Here is a 22,734-nt window from a genome sequence, read left to right as displayed (position 1 = left end):
AGTGCTCCTTCCATCCTTCTCGCTGCCTCCCCAATCGGAATCAGTAAATCCTGTCAGAAGTACATATTTTCCTTTCTCATATTTTAGGTAGTGATATATGGTTCCTCACAAGTATCTCAGTATATGCTTGGCTGCCACCCAATGATCATGATGGGGATCCATTTGGAACTGACTGAGAACATTCACTGCAAAACATATATTTGGCCGAGTATTTACTAGGTACATCAGGGATCCAATTAATTGCCTGTACCTTGTGGGATCCACTAGACTGGATTCAGAGTTTCTTAACAATCTTAGGTTTGTAATCATAGGAATCAACATAGGCTTGCACTCCATCGTATCTAACCTCTTGAGAATTTCAATTACATACTTCCCTTGACCCAAATAAATCTCATTGGGTTCTTGCCATACTTCCAATTCCAGATAATAGTGCATGGATCCCAGATCTTTCATATCGAATTCTACAGTCAACTGTTTCTTGCATTCCTAAATACGTTCTTCTACACCTGTTAGTAGAAGATCATCTACATATAGTAAGATGATGACAGGTTCATCCTTTACCACTTTGATGTAGAGGTTGGGATCAACCAAACTTTTGATAAAGCCCAGTCTTTGTAGATAAGCATCCATCCTGGCATACCATGCTCTAGGTGCTTGCTTGAGGCCATATAAAGCCTTTTTCAACCTGCAAACATAGCCTTCTTTATCTTGACTTCGAATCCCAAAGGTTGCTCAATGTAGACTTCTTCGTCTATGGTGCCATTCAGAAATGTTGTCTTTACGTCCATTTGATGAACTTTCCATTTCATGGATGCTGCCAGAGAAATCAGTGAACGAATGGTTGTATATCTTGCTGTGGGAGCAAAGGTTTCTTCATAGTCAATTCCTTCTTCTTGAGAGAAACCTATAGCCACAAACATGGCTTTGGATTTGTCTATGCTCCCATCCGTAGCATGCTTAATCTTGTAAATCCATTTCGAGGTTACCACAGATTTGTTTTCTGGTCTAGGAACAATTTCCCAAACACCATTCTTCATTATAGATTGGTATTCCTCATTCATGGCAGACTTCCATTTAGAGTGCTTGGAAGCTTCTTCAAATGTGGATGGCTCATCTTCTATCAATTTTGACATGTAGGCTGCATACCCAAAGTACCTTTTAGGTTTCTTGCTTTCTCTAAATTTTCCACTTGCCTGGTTTCTTTTAGCATCTTGAAGTGTGGAGGTCAACCAATTAGGTCTCTTCCTCTTTTCAGGGATAGTGACAGTTTTTCTAGGACCTTCATCTTCTTGATGAGCATCTTCTTCTTCTTTATTGACTTCTTCCTCAAATATAGGAAGATCTTCTTCATCGGAATCAGGGGAAATATCTTTTGACTTTTTGAATGCAATATTCTCATTAAAGATTACATCTCGGATTACCTCTATTTGATGTCCTTCCTTGATGTAGATTTTGTAAGCCTTGGATGAATTGCTATATCCAACAAATATTCCCTTCTTGCTTGCTGGATTTAGTTTTTCCTTTTGTCCTTGGGAATGTGGATATATACTGGACATCTAAATATTCGAAGATGGTCCACAGTAGGTTTATTTTCCAGTGAAAACTTCTTCGGGAGTTCGATTATTCAGAGACCTGTGGGGACTTCTATTTTGAATATAGACAACAGTCTTCGTTGCTTCACCCCATAGGAATTTTCGTAGATCTTGGTCTTGAAGCATTGCCTTGACACTTTCTTCAATGGTCCTGTTCTTACGTTCAGCTACTCCATTTTACTCGGGCTTATATGGAACTATGAGCTCCCTCTTAATCCCAACTTCCTTGCAGAGGGCTATAAGTTCTTTAGAAGTGTATTCTCCACCGTTGTCAAATCTCAAGGTCTTAATCTTTATTTCTGTGAGATTCTCCACTTCAGCTTTGAATTCTTGATATTTTGAAAAGACTTCATCATTGGACTTAAGACGGTAAACCTAAGTCTTCATGGAGTGATCATCTATGAAGGTGACATAGTATAGATGTCTTCCAAGAGATTTGGTCATGGGACCACAAACATCAGAGTGTATGAGATCAAGTATCTCTTGTGCATGGGATGTGCTATGTCCAAATGGTTTCTTTGCAATCTTGCCAATGCACAACCCTTACATACACTTTCATGTTCTTCCTTGAGATTCAGGATTCCATTTACTATGGAATTTAGGGTTTGAAGAATTTTGTAGTGAAGGTGATCCAATCTTCTATGCCATAGTTCACATGGACTAATTTCAGTATGAACAAGTGCTTGATTGACATGAGAAGCCAATCTATATAATCTACCTTCTCGGACACCAATGGTTCTAGCTTTTTCAATACTTGAATCTTTAGCCCAAACAACTACTTTTCCATCTATAAAGGCAACTCTATCACCCTTTTCTTCTAAAGATGAAATAGAAATAATATTTTTGCACAGACCTGGAACATAAAGGATGTTGTTGAGATGAATGTTGCTTCCGTCTTCAAGCTTGATGGAGGTAGATCCAATGCCTTTTACTGGATAATTTTTGTTGTCACCAAGCTCCACAGAATAGGAGGACTTTCCCTTGGGGAGAGTCTTGAGTCGGTGATGGTGTCCCGTCATATGCCTCGAAGCTCCACTGTCTATTATCCAAATGTTGTCATCTTGGAATGTGCCCGAGAGTGCGGAGAATAAGCCATAAGCTTTTGTAGATCTATCAATTGTGGAGATCAAATAGACCCATACTTGCTTGATCTTCAGACCAATGAAACTTGACACAACTGATCCGAAGCTGGCCAATTTCTTCATGAGGGAGATGATCTTCTTCACGTCCTTTGTAGAACCACGCTTTGATACCATGTTGAGAAATTAAGGGCAATTTAAAATATTCGATTTCTCTTAACTATGATAACTACTTGTGATAATAATTCCTTAGATTCTACTTCTTATTGTTAACATGATTTATTATCATCAACCAACTATCAAAACAAGAAGATCAACAATGCACAAGTACACAAGATATTGGCACCAAACCAGGGCAAAAACCTCTCCAAATCGTGAGAGGAAAAACCCATTGAACCCTTTCTTATAGAATCTTTATTGACGAATTCCAAGACCCAAACTTTGACTCAACAATGCCTTCAATATCAAATTGACTGTTATATACCTAGGGGGGATAATATGGGGTACAAAGGGAGGTACCCAAGGGAAGATGGGCCATAATAATAAATAAGGTGGTTAACCCGTATCATGTAAGGGACCACAAGTAGTTAGTAATAATGTAATGGGTCCATGGTATTAGATAGATGGTATTGAGGGAACCATGGTAATGACCCATGGTATTGTATGTATGAGGCCTATATAGAGGCTAGAAACTCCACATTGAGAGGTGTCAAGGAATATTGTATGAACAGGCATATGGCTTGTGGAGTGTTCTCCTTCCTTAAGGAGTGAATGTATGGTGTTGCCCTATCTTAAAGGTTTGATATTAATAAAGAAGCATTTCTATCTATTTCTATCTGGTGTTAGAAATGCTTCTTTATTAATATCGAACCCTTAAGGTAGGGCAACACCATACATTCACTCCTTAAGGAAGGAGATCACTCCACAAGCCATATGCCTGTTCATACAATATTCCTTGACACCTCTCAATGTGGAGTCTCTAGCCTCTATATAGGCCTCATACATACAATACCATGGGTCATTACGATGGTTCCCTCAATACCATCTATCTAATACCATGGGCCTATAACATTATTACTAACTACTTGTGGTCCCTTACATGATACGGGTTAACCACCTTATTTATTACTATGGCCCATCCCATTATTACATTATTCCCTTGGGTACCTCCCTTTGTACCCCATATTATCCCCCCTAGGTATATAACAATGACAATACTTCCAAACATGTCTCCTTCTGCAATTCTGAACAATATAGTAGGTTTGCAACAAGAGTATGATAGTTAGCAAATATGGTTTAGGATAGGTTCATCTAGCCTCCTCTTATCCTCACACTTCTTGTAGAATCATCATACATATAATAACATTTTGATTTAAGCTTGATCTGAGATCTCGTGATGCCAAAGGAGTGACTGTTCTAGAGCAGTGAGAACAAAACCTTTCGCTTCAGAACGTGGACACACGTGCTAGGAGGGTTAGGTCTCTTCTAGCCCTTTTATGACTTTGATCTCCTTGGTAATGAATTCCTCCTTCAAACAACTGCTAGATCGGACCTCTAACCCAATAACATACTCATACAAAGTGATGCCCTAGATCAGATCAGAATGCCACACGTGTGAACATACTTGATGATGAACTTGGATGAGGGAACAAACTTCCTCATTGACTGCGGCTACCTTTTCTTCGACCCTTTCACTTCGCTTTTCCTTCATGAATGAATGAGAATGAATGTGTTGTGAGGAGGTATCAATGCTGCCTTTATATAGGTTTGCCTCCTCATCTCTAGGCCGACGTGATCCCTTGATTAGGCCGACATAATAAGAGGCTTTCAGAATTGTCTAGTTGAATTATTTCAAGCAGTTTCTTTGCATCAATTCGGTGGGTACATTTTGGAGTATTTCGTTGATGATCTAGAAGGACTTTTGACTTACAACAATTACATTTATAGGTGTAACAATACATGATTGTCTTCATTTTACATGGCTCATCTGAAGGCTCTCAATTGGAGCCGCAATTAGACCAAGAAACTCTTGAGCATGAAACCCATGTCTCAAGCAAAAATATAAAAAGGAAATTCTTGATGCAAAATTACATCATTACAATATTTGATATTATGAAGATCGAACCTAGGTACATTATTTTCAACAAGGTTTAGGGCCGTGTGAGGAGGAATGATAGCGAGGGGCTCACACAAAGAAGAGATGGGAGTTAGGGAGCTTAGCAGGAAAGGAGGCTTTCGAAAATGCGATGGAGCTTCAAGGCAGCGGATAGGAGAAAAGATTGGTGGACTTGGGGACCTTAAAAAAATTTCCTAGAAATTTTTATTTCAAACTGATATATTTTTGTTTTGAATTGCTCTCAGAATTCACTATGAAAATTTCAGATTTGAACCTCCAAATGACTGATTTCATCATTTTTATCCCTGCAAACAAAAAATTAAGGCTAGATCTTGCCTTGCAGGGCCTAGATCTGCCTCAAAGCCCTAAATTTTCCTGGACAATTTCAGATCTGAACTTGCACAAAACAAAAATAAAATCGCAAATCCCACATATATACAAAAAATTAAATTGATACTCAAATCTCAAGTTAGAAATTAAAATTTGAAATTTCGAAAGATTTATACTATTAAATTTACATATCTATCAGATCTGTGGAGTATGAGTCTAACTCTGCTCCCAAATTTGTAGATTTCAAGCTCTTGCTAGCCAGATCTAGAAAATCTCTGCAAGAAGAAAATCGTCAAATAATCTTAGGATTTTAATCAGGAAGGCTCTCCAAATCTTATGTCTCGGGAGTCGGCTAGTCCAATCGATGACTTCCCCAAACGCCCAATTTCTGAATACGAATGATTTCTGCACACTTAGAATTTAAGTTGTTAAATCAATAGAGATATAAAATAGCAATTAAATTTTCAAAGATTAGAGATACCTGCTAATCAAATTAAATTATAATGCTACCTTAAACCCAATAATCTAAGCAAGATACCTGTGCAATAGATTACTCTACGAAAGCTATTAACCAACAACTTATCAAATAAGATCAACAAAATATTAAGAACAATATTACCATAAAGCACCAAGAGAGGAACACTGCCATCAATAAAACCCCAAAGACTTTGCGTTGTATTATTGCAGAAAAAAGATTATAAGAGAGCTTCAAAATCTAGTACACGATTCAATGATTGGATCTTTTGATGTGACAAATGATCTTTAATTTATAGATTAATTCTTCAACGACTAATTGGCTTAATTCCCGTCAAAGTAATCTCAACCATTGAAAAAGATTTAATTATCTTTTAATCTCTTTTGTCGAAATTTTTTTATTTTGAAGAAATTCGAATTTTTCATTTAATTGAATTTTAATAAACTCAAAATTAATTATTTTGAGTTGATTTCTTCAAACAATTGACTTTGATTTAATTACTAAGGCATAAGAGTCCAAAATCTTTTGAAATTTTCAATATTCCCTTGGCTAGGGACCTCCAAAAATTAATTCTTCTAGAACCCACAGACTTTTTAATTTGGAGAATTAATTTTTTCCTAAGACTTAAAATTAATTAAATTTCTGGCTTAAGATTTTAATTTATTTTTGCTAAGAAATTTAATTAATTAACTCATGCGGGTATTAATAATTTTTCCAACCCTAAAATATTTTAGCCATGGTGTCTAAATATGAGGGACCATGCACTAAAATATTTTTTGCATCAAGATAGTACAATTTAATACATGAAAGGGGAACACCCATTCGATATAGACCCTTAATTATGTACCCAATTATGCGACTCAAATATGATCTAGTAGACCCAATGATTTGTAATAAAATAATTTAGCCAATTAGCTAAAATTATTTCCAAATCACTTTACAGAAGACTCGACTAGAACACTAGGATTTACATAAGATATTGACGACAAAATCCACTCTAACTTTGGGGTGAGATTGGAGGGAAAAACTCTACCGATCATCCGTGTTTAGAAACACACATGAATAGGTGAGACGAAAAACCTCCTACGATAGAAATCGTAACAAAAAAAGTAGGATTACCTAGGTTGTTACATACATAGATGGTGTTACTAGGATCATTTACATTATAAACATGCAGAATGAGTTTACAAATTTAACAAAATGATGACTGAAGATGATGATGAAATCTGGATAATCTTCACTGTCCAAGCATGATGGTATCTTCTTGCGAAAATGTACACTGCTATAGGGTAGTTGACGCGGAGTGGTTAACATCTGGCTCTATTTGGGGACACTTTGCTTCATCGAAAGAATGTGAGAATCTAGAATCTGCTCCCAAGCAACACGGAAAATTACATAAGTAGTGTCCATCCAAATATAATCCAAAATTCATCATGTAACATTAAATACATAAATAGAAACTCTGTAACCATTAACAATTCTGCTAACACGAAAAATAAATCTAATCTAAAAGCATAAATGAAATACTGAAATGACAAGGTGTAGGGTTAGAAATACAATACAAAGGATGCCCTATCGCATCAAATGGCATCTTTGAAGAACAACTTGGGCATTTGGCCATTTGCAGGTAAGTCAAGTGGTTCACCATCCAGTCTGCTCAAGTGGAATGAATTTGGTCCAGCGATGTTTTGGATAATGTACGGTCTCAGCCACAAACTGTCAAACTTCTTATGTTCTCTTGGTTTTTCGTTCTTGCGATCCCAAAGAAGTACCATATCTCCAACTTGTAAAGATCTAGATCGAGATGATTTATCAAAGCTTGTCTTAATGTTAGATTGACTTTTACACATATTATCAAAAGCTTTCCTACGAGTTTCATCTAACTCCACAATCTGATCAATTATGTTTTGGACAACATCTTTATCAGTAGAAAAATGTTGAAGGAGTTGATACGTTGGCAATTTAAGGTGCACAGGTAGAGTTACATTTGAGCCCTAAACTAATTCAAAGGGACTTTTACCAGTAGCTTTTTTCTTAGTAATTCTATGTTCCCATAATGCATACTTGATTTTGCTATCCCAGGACCGCTTATTATCTCATACTATCTTCTTGACAATGATTATAAGATTTTCATTACTATTCAACAAGGCCATTACCTCGAGGATAGTAATTAGATGAATGAGATAAAACAATGCCATACTTGAAGTAAAAAGATGAAAACTTTGAAGAACTAAAAACATTGGCATTATCAGTAGTGATTTTAGCTGGGACACCAAATCTAGTAATGATGTGACTTTCAATAAAATCCATAACAACCTTTTCAGGAACATTCTTAGCAGGAATGACTTCTACCCATTTAGTGAAATAATCAGTAGCAGTCAAAATCCATGAGTAGCCATTGCTAGAATTTTCATGAAACTTCCCAATGAAGTCTAGACCCCAATGCTGAAAAGGTGCCTCCACAACCATAGATTGTAAGGGCAGGACAACAAGCTTCTGTTTCCCAATGAACAATTGACAGGCTTGACAACTTCTAACAAACTTATGCACATTAGAAAAAATTGAAGGCCAATAATAACCAACTCTCAAAATTTTCTGGGCAGTAGTTCTAGCAGCATAATGACCCCCACAAAATCCTGAGTGAAACTCAGAAATCAACTTCTTGGACTCAATTTCATCAACACATCTAAGTATAATACCCTCAGGATTTCTCCATCTGAGGCCATCCTTCATAAGGCAATACTTAGTTGCTTTTAATCTAAGAGCCCTTCTTTTATGAGTAACTAAATGATCAGGACATGTAATATTTAACAAATAATGAATGATGTCCTTGTACCAATCATGCTCTCCTAATCTTTGCAGGTCAAGTGAAGATGAATTGTTAAGACAAAGCAAACCAAGAGCTTTCTCATTTCCTTAGTTGAATCCTTGACCTTTGACCAACTTAATGGGTCTAATCTCCAAGTCATACTCTTGGATCTTAGTAACCCACTTAGCAGGAGTCCTTAAGCAATCAGTCTGAGTTAATATATCTTTAACAACTGAATGTGGGTCAAAAGCATTGATTTTAGAATAATCCACGTAAGTCCTGAAAGGCTTAAGAGACTTGACCAAGGCATATGCTTGCTTCTCCATGGTAGTATAATTTAATTCAGAATTTTGAAGAGCTCTACTCATGGAAGAAATAGGTTATTTGTGACCTTCCTTGTTCTTTTGTAACAAGACACTAGCAATTGTATCTTTTGAAGCAAAAGAAAAGACCATGAAATCTTTAGAATAATTAGGGCTAGCCAGAACAGGAGCTTTTGCAATAACACCTTTGATTTCTTGAAAACCCATTTCACTGTCTTCTTTCCACAAAAGTTTAGCATCTTTCTTAAGAAGACTTTGAATAGGTTTGGCTATCTTCGCGTAATTTGGAATAAATCTCCTAAGAAAGTTGGTCTTTCCAAGGAAAGAATGAAGGGATTTGAAATTATGAGGAAGATAAATCTTTTTGATTGCCTCAACCCTTTCAGGATCTATCTTGATCCCATCTTTCGAGATGGTCTGACCGAGTAACTTCCCTTCTATTACTCCTTCAGCTCCTCAACTTCCAAAATGGGTCCGTGCTACTCGGGATGCAACAGGTGCTCTTGCAGGTGATCCTACAGATCATCGATGTACACGTTCTTAGTTCGGTAGAGCCTCTTCTTTACTGGTTCAAGCTACAATGAATTATGATTCTGACACCTTTGCAGAAGCTTTCGGCCATCCAGATTGGGACGAAACTATGAATGAAGAATATCGTTCATTATTGGCAAATGATACATGGGATCTTGTTCCTTTTCCAAAGGGACGAAAACTTGTTAGTGCAAATGGGTTTACAGAACCAAGTTTGGACCAGATAGAAAAGTTGATAAACATAAAGCTCGTCTTGTTGCTAAGGGTTTTTCACAAGTTGAAGGCATTGACTATATTGAAACCTTCTCCCCTGTTGCCAAAATGAACTCTATCTCCCTTGTTCATTCCCTTGTTGCCTCTTTCAAACGTGAAGTCCACCAGATGGATGTTAAATCTGCCTTCTTGCATGGGGACTTGCATGAAGAAATCTATATGGAACAACTTGCTGGCTTTATACAAACAGACTCTAACCTTGTATGTCGGCTTAAGAAACCCCTTTATGGTCTCAAGCAAGCCCCTGGGGGCTTGGTATGCCAAAATGGATAGCTTTCTTTTAGATACTGGCTTTTCTAGGTGTCATTCTGACAATACTGTCTACACCAAGAAAGTGGGTAAGTCTCTTATCATTCTTGTTCTTTATGTTGATGATCTTATCCTTACTGGTAGTGATCCCAACCTTATAAACCATGTGAAGTCCAGCCTTAAAAAGCAATTTGAAATGACAGACTTATGACACTTGCATTATTTTCTTGGTCTTCAAGTCTTGCAATCCAAGTAAGGTATTTCCCTTTCCTAGTCCAAGTATGCCTGTGATCTTCTACGCCACTTTCACATGGAAAATTGTAAGCCATCCCCTTTGCGCTTTCAGTCTGGAGCCAAACTTTCAATCACTTGTACTTCCCCTGAAGTTGATGCTACCTTATACTGTCAGCTTGTAGGAAAACTTTTGTATCTGACCCATACCCGTCCTGACCTTTCCTTTGCTGTTGGCCTTATTGCTAGGTTTATGCAAAACCCACATGAAAGTCATTGGAAAGCAGCTAAAAGAATGCTTCGTTATGTTCAAGGTACAGTTCAGTTTGGGATTCATTACAGTGCAGAAGCATCTCCTCTATTGGTTGGTTTCATTGATTCTGATTGGGCTGGTGACCCTGATGATCGAAAGTGTACTGCAGGTTATGTCTTCACTCTTGGTTCTGGACCTATTACACAGGCTTGCAAGAAACAAAGTGCCATTTCTCTTTCTTCAGCAGAAGCAGAGTATCGTGGCGCCGTAGAAGCTAATAAGGAAGTCCTGTGGCTTTGTCTGATCCTGTCAAAGTTTGGCTTTCAGCAGCAGCATCCGACTACACTTTGGTATGATAATCAAAGTGCCATTCAACTATGCAAAGATCCAGTCCAACATCAGTGCAGCAAACACATTGAACTACACATGCACTTCATCAGAAAGCTCATTCATGACCATGTTCTTGAAGTGCAATATTGTTCCACTGATGTTCAAGTTGCAGACATCTTTACAAAGGTTCTCACAGAGGCGAAGTTTACTTTCGATTTATGGTTGGAGTTCAAGAAGTTGTCACTAAGGGGGGATAGGCTCTAATGCCTCCTTCCTTCTCCTATTGTGTCAGATTTGTACATCCTTCAATCCTATCCCAAGTTGTTGTTAAGGGGGGATGTTAGGATATTCCAACACATACGAAATAATTAATTATAACTTGGTCTAGTGTATAGTTAGGTAAAGTGTGTTTCTTTAGTATGTACTTTTTGTAACTTACAATCCGACGGTCATGATATGTTCTAGACATGAAGTGATCCGACAGTTCATTCTCTCCTCGGTATTACCGACACTTGATCTGTGGCTTAACACCTGATTGGTCCATGATCTCTATTTAAAGAGCATGGAGGGTCATTTGTAAGGTGACCGTTCATGAGAGAAGCTTATGTAAATTTTCTTTCTTTTACATTAATAAATTGCCTGAAGTGGCCTGCATTGGCTCAGGTCGTGGACTGTTTCCCTCTTTGAGGGTTTTAACCACGTCAAGAATACTAGTGTACTGATCTGTGATCTGTTTGTGAGCGGTGTCCTTTGGTGTTCTATCTGAGGAACTTACCCTATAAATTCCTACACTCCATCGAGAATCAACTGCTTTGCCTTGGGCATCTCTTTATTGTAATTTGCTAGCTGGTCCGCATTTGTAGGTACTGCGACATCTCTTTCTGCGTATGTCTTTAGACCATACTCATCTAGCAGGAATGCCATCCTGGTCTTCCAGATACAATTGTTTGATGCACCCTCTAATCTACCCTAATCTCAGAGTCCTGCTGAAGCCATCTCTGCAAAAAATTGAACCTGGGACGAAAATCTCCCTCTTTCACCTACTCGGCTGCTAGCACTGCTATTCACACTCCTTGGATTGAGAATATCTGCATGTTGCTACTGCCTGCTGCAACTGGAAATTTTAGATTTCTTAGCTAGAAAACCTTTGAGAGAAATCTCCCTCTATGTGTGCAATTCCTCTTCCACCTGGCGCTGATTCCGCTACTGCAAACTTTTGCAAAATCCAACTGCGCCCAAACAAGAAATCTTCTTTGCGAAAATACTGAGCTGCTGCTCCCTCTGCCTGCTAGAATTGCTTCCTCGGACAAATCAAACTTTCCTGCCACCTGCAACTAGAAAATTGAACCCTGTCCAACAATTCGCACTACCTGGATAGGCACTGCGCAACCACAAATAATTTCGTCCTGCTGTTCCCTCTGAACAACAAAATTTTGCCTCCTCCTTCTTTGAGCCTCCTGTCCATCAAATAAGCTCTGATACCATGTGAAAATTCGTTTAAAATGAAACAACTATAAATTAATTCTCCCAACTGATTAATAGTTTATTAATTTTCTGATTAATATCAACTTATTCACACTGCAATTTCTTCACCAAATGAAATAAACGCTTTGGAAATAAAAATGCTATAAACTAAGAAATGCTAGCGCACACATAAATATGACACAATTATTTTTGAACAACTGTTTCTAGGAAAACCTAGTGCGGGAAAACCGGTAGCAATCTAGAGTTGTTCACAAATGGAGTTGTGAACAACTCAATAAGAGTCCCTATGTGTTGAGTCATTGATGAGAAAATGATCAACTAGAGGGTAGATTGGTGAGCCATTTTCAGTGACATAAAGGACCAGGATCCATTGATAATGACAGTGCTGCAAATTAGGAGCAAAAGGACCAACAAGTGTGTTCAGGGTACGATCAAGGCAGCTGTGATTGTCGACTACATCAGCTAGACGGTCAATGTATCTTGTTCAGGGCAATTTGGTTGTCATAGTTGTTGACAACAAGCCCTAGTTTGTATTCTTGTATCAGTGGATGTATGAAGGCCATTATCCCTGGTATGGGAGCCCTAGACAGTTGTATTACTGTGTGTTAGTAGAACAAATTTGGGTTATTCAAAATTGTAAAAAGTTTTCTATTTTGTGCACTAGTTGATTTACTGTTGTTTATATTCCACTGTGCAAAGTAGTTTGTTGTGGCATTTAGATTGGTAGTGTCAAAGATTCTAAGATCCTAACCTAGCTTCCAATGTCGTGGAAGAATAACAGGGGGATATGGGGAAACATTTTCCTAGGCATCCCTCCATTCCCGGAGCATGGGAAATGTGGGGCATGTCTCTGTGAAACACTAAATTTAACTCTTTGCATCACTCTATGAACTAAAGTAGCCCTACAAAAACTACTGTTGTTAGAATGCAAATTTCATTGTGTCTGAAGTCACTGTAAGGATGGTTTGGTACTCAACTAACCTAAGACGATCTGAATCACTTGATTGGATTTGATCATAGTTGCGGGGGAGTGCCTCCCCCCCCCCCCCCCCCCCCCTCTCTTCCCGCTCCCAATCCACGCTCCGGGCGGGAGCGACTCGGGAGCGGGTCGGGAGCGATTTCGTGAGCGCGCTCCCTAAAAGAAAATCACTCCCTGCCTTTTTGGGAGCGTTTTGCCTTTTTTGCAATTTTTTTTTTTCCAATGATGTTTCAAATGCAATTGTTTTTCAAAGAAACAAATAAGTTTTTAGTGGGGCAGCTTAATGATCAAGTCTATGGCCCTAGTATTGATATGCGATTCATGGTAATGTTAAATTCTCTTTAATCTTCATTTTCATCCTTTTACTTAAATTTTTAACATTACCATGAAATGACTCAGGATGTTTGAGAGTGGTTCCGACCTCATTGGATTTCATATGCAAAAAGTAGAATTTTAGATTTCATTCAAAATCTAGCAGACTTATCAGTTTTTCAAGATTTTAGGATTGCATTGTTTCCATTGAATTTTGTTATGTATTAGGGTATGGAACTCGTATTTAATCAAGAGCACCAATCCCTCTATGTACCTTGATGTTAGTGACATTGGTTGTCGAACTCCTCTATCATGACTCGCCTAAAAATGTACGCATCACTCAAACAAAATCTTGACTTGACATGCTATGCTTTTTCTATCTTATGTTAATGCTTAGAGGGTGATATTAATGACAAAGATCCCTATACAGATACATAGGTAATGACAAAGATACCTCTAGATATTAATGCTTAGAGGGTGATATTAGTGATAAAGATCCTGATTTTCCAACAAGACTAAAAAATTAGATGTTTCTCGTTGTGGCAAGAGGCCCAAGCATAAGCAATAGATAATAGATTTACTTGTCTTTTCTAGTTTCTAGTAGTTTTTATAACTGTTGACTCTTTCATATTTATTATGATATTTTTTTAAACAATATATGACAATTTAAGTTTGAAGTTGGCAATTATAACTCAGTAGTAATGAATTATGAATATGATGCTTCATGAAAGTTGAAAGTTGTTTCATTTCATTTCATTTTATAACATTTCATTTCATGTTAGATATTATTTGTTGTAATGGTTACACTTAGCTTACAAGTACAACTTTGGTGTTCAATGATGATAAATGTTATATATTGAATTTTGAAAGCTTGAAACTTTAAGATTGATGAATCATGACTCAATATGTTGTATGTTACTGTGTAACTAACTTGTGGACATGGTTGATGAAGATTATAACTTCTAGATGATTGTTGTTATATGGTTCAATCTATGTTTTTTTATCTTTTTTTTTATCTAATTCATCATTCTACATGTTTTTGTTGACATATATGTATCAAAATAAAAAAATATAAAAAATATATATATTATATACAAAACGCTCCGGGATTCGCTCCCAAACCGGGAGCTTTTGAAAATGTCGCTCCCACACCCGTTTTCGCTCCCACTCCCCGCTTTTGTTTCCGCTCCCAAGTAACACTGGATTGGATTTTTCTCAAAAACAGCTCGACCTGCCAGTTCCACAGGTTCCGGTCTAGTTCCGATAACAATGGGGCCCTTAACTGAATGACGAAGATTGTTGTTGAAGAAAAATGTGTAGTTGTTTCATGTAAAACTGCAGATCAAGAAAAATATTGGAACTGAAATCTTTGATCTTGCAAGTCAAAAAACCTAGATCTATGAATGTAATATCCCCAATTTGTGAGCATGGAAATCACTAAGGAGTTTCCCAATTTTGGTGATATGAATAAAAGAGGGGCAACTATTATTTTATTGAGAAAAACAGCCCATATTAATTTATTAGAGAATGGTGGCAAATATCATTTTATTGGAGAATGGCGGAAAAATATTATTTTATTAACATGGCGACAAAAAATCATTTAGTGGAAAATGACTCCCACCAATAAAATAATATTAAAAGGAAGTCTAGAAGCATGGGGAGAAATTATAAAAGGAGGATGGACTCATTTGTTGAGCATTCTATTCCTATCGCATCTTATTTTCATTGAAAAGAAACTCAAGCGAGTTTCAAACTTAAGGGTTTCAAGGGAAACACTAAGCTGATTTCGGTGGACTTCGAGTGCCACCCTAGTTAGCTCTTGGGAACGATCACTTCAGGGCTCCCATTTGTGTTTATTGCAAGGTTACATAAATTTCCAAATCAAGAGGCCGGGCTGATACGTATAGAGTTTTCAGTGGATTTCCATTGCCAAATTAGAGGGACAAGTTCTCTATTAATCCCAGGCTCAGATCTTCTCCAAATCAAGACAGCTGAGCTAGTTTATTCAGGGCCGAGTTATTTTATCAACAAACAAAGGCCGAGTTGTTTATCTGCTCCCTTTTCGCTCAGATTGAAGGAGGGACTGAACATCGAAGTTCTTCCCAATTTTACAGTGGTTATCAAGGCCATCAAATTCCGTCAATAGGAGGTTCGAGCCACTCAAAGGAGATTGATTTCTATAAGAGGGCTGAGTCATTTATAACAAGGAGGCCAAATTTCTTACCTTGTATCAGCACATATAAATTCAAGGAGGCCGAGTGGTTTAATTGCTTGGGACTGTGGAAGAGATATCAGAGGAGGGCCGAATGCATTTTGTACTGACTATCATTTAGTTCCAGAAATGAAGATCTTTATTTGGGCCTGAGTTTAATTGTTTCCAGACAGAATTCGTAGTGCCAGTGCTGGTCATGTTTCTCTGCTGAAGGAGGGAGACGTGTTGCTATTAACCTTGGGATAAAGTTACATCTGTTTATGCTGGCTGGGTTCATCAGTTTTGAAGGCTGAAACTAAAGATTGCAAGGAGGCCGAGTCACCTATGATTGCTGTGCGTACCTATCAGTTACCAAGGGAATCCCTGTAGTGTTCTCATGGCTGCAGCAGAGGATAAAGACTGAGAAACAAAGTGGCTGCCTCACTGTTCTTACAATTGCTGAACTTATTCCTTGGACTGAATATTATAAGGAGGCCGTGTCTATGATCGCCGGTAGTCACTGTAGAAAGGTCTGAGCTTCAAGTTAATAAGGTGCTGAGTTTGTGAGCACTGAGAAACAAAGAGCTGAGTAGTTAGCCATCTAAAGGCACGTGTATTGATGTTCTCCTGGCTGTAGCTCGCTTGGGTCACTGAGAACTATTGATGTAGCAGACCTTGCACTGAAGATTTTATTGGCTGTACATACATATCAGGTTCTATGGTCACCGTGTTTTATTCTCATTTATCTAAACTATGAGATGACTATGTGTTCCTAGTGGATTTCTGTGTATTTTCCGAGTTTACATTTCAATGAGAAGGGTGTTCTATGGCTGTCATTGTGGTCACTAATGTAATGGATGCTGGCTGAATTTAATATAAGCACCATATTATTATTCTGAAGCATTTTCATTAGTATTTGTCTCAACATTATATGTTTGTTTGAAACAAGAAACAAGGAAATGCACCTACAGTGGTGAGTAAACCAACTGTTTGATAAAACACCACATTCACCAAAACGGAATAAACCCCGAAATTTCATGAGATTGACAAGGTACTCCTCAGTGGGTACAATACAATGAAGTATTGGTGAAGAAGGGTGAACTACAAATTACTGCACCTCATTTACCATAGTGATCAGAATGTTTGCAAAGGGACATGGACTCAATGTGAGCTAAACAATGCACATTCAAGTTTTCCATCTTTTCCAAATTCCTATGAAACTTAAATGTGAATTGATACTTTTTGATGCTTGCAAATTAATTGTAGTTAAGTCCTTATATGTGGGATAGAGATGCTTTTCCCTTGCGGTGCAACTTTTCACTAACATGTTTGTAACAGATTTGACTTGGTTTCTTGGCTTCTAAAGCACCTGCCTGATGTAGGTTCTCTTAGTATTATAGTGATATTCTGACGAGAAGGATCATTTATTTTCTTCTGATCTTTTTATTTTGGTTTCACATGTTTGTAGATTGCATATTTGAATGCACTTCGTTATGGGCTCAAGCGAATATTTTTTGGAGGATTTTTCATACGTGGTCATGCGTACACTATGGACACCCTCTCATTTGCAGTAAAATTCTGGTAAATTTGATGTCTCTTGTACATAGAAGATGTTTGTGAGTACTCATGGGTTGTCTCATAAGGAGGTTATTTCCCCTTCTACGGCTGTGGAATGAACTTGTCTATTGAGAAAAACATTCTGTCTTCTATTTTCAGATAGGTGAAGTAGACAATGTCTTACATTTTTTTTTCTTTTTCAATGTGAGCTTCACTACTTCCATTGTTTGTTTTTCCTTTTCAGGTCAAAAGGAGAAGCACAAGCAATGTTTTTGCGCCATGAAGGGTTTTTGGGTGCCTTGGGAGCATTTATGAGTTATGATAAACATGGGCTTGCACACTGGACTGCTAATCAGTTTGTTGAGCGGTTTCCAATGGGAGCACCATATGCAGGAGGAAAAATTCATGGTCCACCAATTAGGGATCTAAATGAAAAGGTCTCTTTAGGGGGCACTAACTTAGCTGGGATATTTTATTATTTGAACTCATCTAGGATTTTATTATCCATTATATTGTTGATGCAATCTTTGGGATTGTTTGTTATGCCCATTTCTAACGGCTATTTTTTCTACTATGGAATTTACATCGTTGCAATTATAGTTCTTTAGATAGTCAGTGAACTGGAAAATTTAAAGAACATATTTATTAGTGTTCCTTCAGCTTGAAAAATTTGATGAGTTCACTTGTTTCTAATTGATCATCGATACTCAGGGTAAAAGAAATTTTGGGCCAACTGATTTGAATTTTTTCTGATCAATGCAAACCAAAGGAGACCTTGGAACAATATCCTTTTCTTACACGATAATAGTATCTGTGCACATATTTATTATATCTTGAAGCTGTAGTATTTTCAGGCCTGGCAAAGGTTTAATAATTTCCTATGCAAGAGACACAGTATTTGGGTTAATTCTCTATGTTAATATTTGCCTGTGGGAAATTGATTCATCTTTTTTGGGTTATCATTTTATGCAGATCTCATGGATGGAAAAATTTGTACAAAAGGGCATAGAGATCACAGCTCCTGTCCCCATGGCTTCTCCAGGTACAACAGGTCTTGGAGGCTTTGAGCGGCCACTTTCTCAGGAAGGTTTATTGCGGCCTGATTCTAGTGCTACTCTCAATGTGGGGGTGCTCCATCTTGTTCCATCATTGGAGCCATTTCCATTGTTAGCAGATCCGAAAGGGTGAGCTCTATGCTATGTCTTAACATTCTTTTCCACTTGTTTTAATAATCTACACACAAATTGACTCCAGAAAACTAGAAAAGCATAGCATGACAATAGCAAGCATAATTTTTCCTTGTCCAGTTTTTATCACTCTCAAAATGTACAATTGTTAGAGGTCTTGTCAAATTTATTTGTGTAAGCAACCTCTTTATGTAATATCATCCATGAATGACAGAAATAATTTAGAATATTGGAATAAGTTGAGTGATTGTACTATAATAATTAAGAATATTGGAATAAGTTGAGTGATTGTACTATATATATATATATATATACACGCAAAATGAAAGGAGAGGACACAACTAGGGGTCATGCCCATTGTTTGAAATACATAAGAGGGTTTCCCAATGGACATTTTCCATGATAAAAAAAAATAGCTATATAACACATAAGAGGTCAGACTGATATTTTTATAAAACAACATATGTATATCAATGTCCTCGAAAATACATTTGGAATTTTGCTCAAAACAACTTTGGTTTTGGTTATAGTGTCGGTAGCTCAGATATGGAGAAATATGAGATTTGCAAACTTTCCCGATGCTGTTAGCAGTATGTTAAATTATGGTATGTTCTATGCTTAGAGCTGTTTACTTATTTTTCTTCTTATTACTCACAGATTAGCAATCACATATACATTAAGTAAAGTGCAGATAGAACATTAAATGATCAACAGAAAACAAGCCAAGACAAGAGACACAAGATGCGGCGGCTAGCCAGGCACTGTTAAAATTGGCAACTAGCGCCAAACTTCATGTGGGTCATCTTATTCATGGCTGATAATATTTTTATTAGATTCCTCTCGTCGATAGGTGTAGGATTGATATAAAGATCATCCGATTTCGATAAGTATTCATGGAGATATGAATTTATTTTGATTATGGAATTATTATCAAGCCGACCTACAACTCATGTAGGCTTAGAAGTGCAACAGTCGCATCTATTCAAACACCAACAAGAGAAATTTTGCTCATTTGGACTCACTCATCTCATCACATCTCTCTCTCTACTGCGCAGAAAAGAGTCTCTTCTCTACTACGTAGAAAAGGGTCTTTCCCTCACACATGTCAAGCCGGAAGTTGCTGAAACTGAAGCTGCAACTGCAGAAGTAAAGATTGACCTGCGTGGACTAGAAGATCTCCTCATCTGAACTGCGCTGTAGGTTCATCTGAACCTCCTCTGAAAGTCGCAACTTTTGGTGGTGGAATCAAGTCAATTCGACGGACGGTTTGCAAGATATCGATTGCCCTAGTTTGCAGTCGGAAGCTGCCGAACCTGAAGCTGCAACTGCAGAAGTAAAGTTTGACCTCCGTGGACTAGAAGATCTCCTCATTTGAACTACACTGTAGGTTCATCTGAACCTCCTCTGGAAGCCACAACTTTTGGTGGTGGAATCAAGCCGATCCGACAGTCGATTTGTGAGATATCGTCTGCCCTAGTTTGATGATGAAGCCACTAATGCTGATGTTGCTGATCTAGGGTTTGCTACTACTGATATGAATCAGATTTATTGTACTATTTCTCTCTGTTGAATTATTGAAGATAAAAGAAGATTTGATCAAAGGGTTTCTCCACACATTGTGGGGTTTGTCCTCGAGATCAAGAACGATCTCCTATCTATTGGGGAGACTATTACTGACAGAGAAATGGCACTCACGTCTCTTGGAGGATTACCATCCGAATGGTACGTGTTCAGGACTACTCTTCTGAACAATAATGTAATTCTTGGGTTCGAGGAATTAATGGCTAGATGCATTCTAGAAGAAACAAGCGTAGAAGAGCAAGAAATGCCCATGCCTAAAGGTCCTCCTATTGCCTTTTCTTCTCATGCTAAGAAAAGAAATAATTACGGGACTAAATCAAAAGGAAAGGCTGGACTGAAGGGTGGAAGAAAAGGACGATGTTAGATCTACGATAAAGCAGGTTACTATGCAAGGGAGTGCTCTGATAGAAAGGACTCACACCGGGACGATGATCAAAATCCCTCTGATGGCAATCAAAGGAATGACAAATTCAATAGCAAAGGTAAGAGGAGAGTTGAGAATCAAGGAAGAGGACAACCATTCAAGAAGGCTACAAATTCCAGGATGTATTAAATGCACCTGACCTCAAAAAGGACTTGGTGTCCATCTCGACAATGGAAGACAAAGGCTACAAGGTAACCTTCAGCGATGGCAAGGTACGTATATGGAAAAATAATGTTAAAGATGCCTTTACTCTTGGGTTTCGTGTTGATTCATTATATCAGGTCGATGGAAGTCCGCTAGGTGTCATATCTTATGACACATCTCTTCAGTCCGAACTTTGGCATTAGAGGTTTGCCCACCTTCATTATAAAGCTCTACCTGATGTAAGACATATGGTAACAGGGATGCCCGAATTCCGAGTAGAAAAAGGTGTATGTTTGGGATGTGCCGAAGGAAAACTCAAAAGGGGACCATTCCCCTCAAGCTCAAGCAAGACCTCCAATATATTACAGTTGGTTCACTCAAGCATATTTGACGTTGGCATTAAGAGGGAGACTACTACACCACATACTCCTAAGCAGAATGGTGTGGCGGAAAGGAAGAGCCGTACAATTGTGGAAGCTGTCTTTATGTGTAGATGATGTAACAATACCTGATGTGAAGGTACCCATGGATCCTATTTATCCACCTGAGCCTCCCTCTTCTATGAATAGGCCTCCATGGCTTAGGGGGATACTTGATGATGCTGAAGGACATGATGCACCACGAGGAACCTTTCGTGAAGGTAAGAAACCTAACAGGTGTCAGGGATACCTGAGTGCTGACCATCATGAGCACGATTATACAAAATGAGCCTTCATCATTCTCAGATGCCGTCAAGCATCAAATATGGAAGGATGCTATGACCAAAGAACATGAGTGTCTTATGAAGAATGATGTCTAGGAAGTAGTTCCCAGACCCCTGGACGAGAAAGTTGTCACTTCTAAATGGCTTTACAAGATAAAGCATGCAACAGATGGAAGTACGGAAAAGTATAAGGCTTGTTTTGTTGCTCGTGGTTTCTCCCAGAAGGAAGGTATAGACTATGATGTGATATTTGCACCTGTTGCCAGATATACGACCATCCGCTTGATCATAACCCTTGTGGCTTCACAAAGATGGAACCTACATCAGATGGATGTCAAGACCGTGTTCTTGCACGGTTCGATCAAAGAAGAGGCCTATGTGGAGCAACCCGAAGGATTTGAGATTTATGATTGAAAATCTCATGTATGCGGGTTGAAGAAGGCTCTCTATGGGCTGAAGCAAGCACCCCGAGCATGGTATGAGAGGATCGATAGCTACTTGATGAAGCTGGGATTCACTAGGAGTGAAGCTGATCCTAACCTTTATTTTAAGGTTGAAGATGACAAGCCTCTCATATTGGTGCTATATGTAGATGACCTCTTTCTAATAGGTGCACACCCTCTCATTCAAAAATGTAAGAGGGAGTTGGCTTCTAAATTTGAAATGAAGGACCAAGGACTTGAAGTGTGGCAAAAGCCAAGGGAAATTTTCCTATCTCAAGGAAAATATGTGGTGAAGATTCTGGAAAGATTTGGTATGGTGGACTGCAAGCTTGTGACTGCCTTGAGGATCTTAACTTTCAGAAGTTATATGGTAGTGATGTTGGACCAAATTTGGGAAATGCCTCTGAGTCTCAAAAACTCATTCGTGTTGATGTTCTTGGTGAACCTCCGTCCGAACATATGTTTTGCAGTTAGCATTGTGAGCTCATATTTGGTTGAGCCTCACTAGATTGGTGTCAAGAATCTTCTGAGATGTCTTCAGGACACAATCTCTCATGGATTGAGATACACTGCCGGAAATATGAAACTACATGATTATTTGAATGCCGATTAGGCAGGTAGTGTGGAGGATCGTTGGAGCACTTTTTAGTGCTGTTTCACCTTGGGATCTGCTTCGATATCCTGGATGAGCAGGATGCAGAAGTCAGTGGCTTTGAGCACCGTCGAAGCAGAGTATATTGCTGCTAGCATGGCCTCCTGTGAGGCAGTCTGGTTGTGAAAGCTCTTCAGTGAGCTGTTTGGATTTACATTGGATACCACTGTGATTCTCTGTAACAACCAGAGGTGGGATTTGATTATTGAGGAATCCCGTATTCGTCGATTGCTCCAGCAGATAGACATCATCTGGGATATGGTAAGTCGATTAGCAAGGGGGCTCCATCACATTAAGATGATGTACATGTCGATACACCTTGTCAAAGCCCCGAGGAAAGATCTAATCTGTGATTTTCCCAAACGACTTGGAGTCGTCAAGAAACCCTTGTACAAGGGTCCTACATGTTGCATACATTGAGCTCTGGGAGCTCTGAGGGCTTGCGGTTCTTACTAGAGCAACATACGACCACAAGGTGACTCACC

At 38.4% G+C, this 22,734-nt stretch overlaps 1 protein-coding gene across 1 annotated transcript in view; it reads left to right on the top strand.

Moving 5' to 3' along the window:
* The window catches only part of LOC149169224 (pantothenate kinase 2-like), a 403,110-nt gene that overhangs the window by 109,386 nt on the left and 270,990 nt on the right, over positions 1-22,734 (top strand). Inside the window, exons 10-12 of the mRNA XM_089428613.1 lie at positions 17,027-17,139; positions 17,360-17,552; positions 18,088-18,299. Coding sequence (XP_089284739.1) covers positions 17,027-17,139; positions 17,360-17,552; positions 18,088-18,299 — 518 coding nt within the window. The remainder of the gene's footprint in view (positions 1-17,026; positions 17,140-17,359; positions 17,553-18,087; positions 18,300-22,734) is intronic.

The sequence above is a fragment of the Pinus tabuliformis genome, chromosome 4_2, assembly GCF_031772625.1.
Source record: "Pinus tabuliformis cultivar Carrire ecotype Pingquan chromosome 4_2, CPIR1, whole genome shotgun sequence".
Taxonomy (NCBI): domain Eukaryota; kingdom Viridiplantae; phylum Streptophyta; class Pinopsida; order Pinales; family Pinaceae; genus Pinus; species Pinus tabuliformis.
The sequence above is the reverse complement of the archived record's forward strand: the minus strand, read 5'-3'. Positions and strand labels throughout refer to the sequence as shown.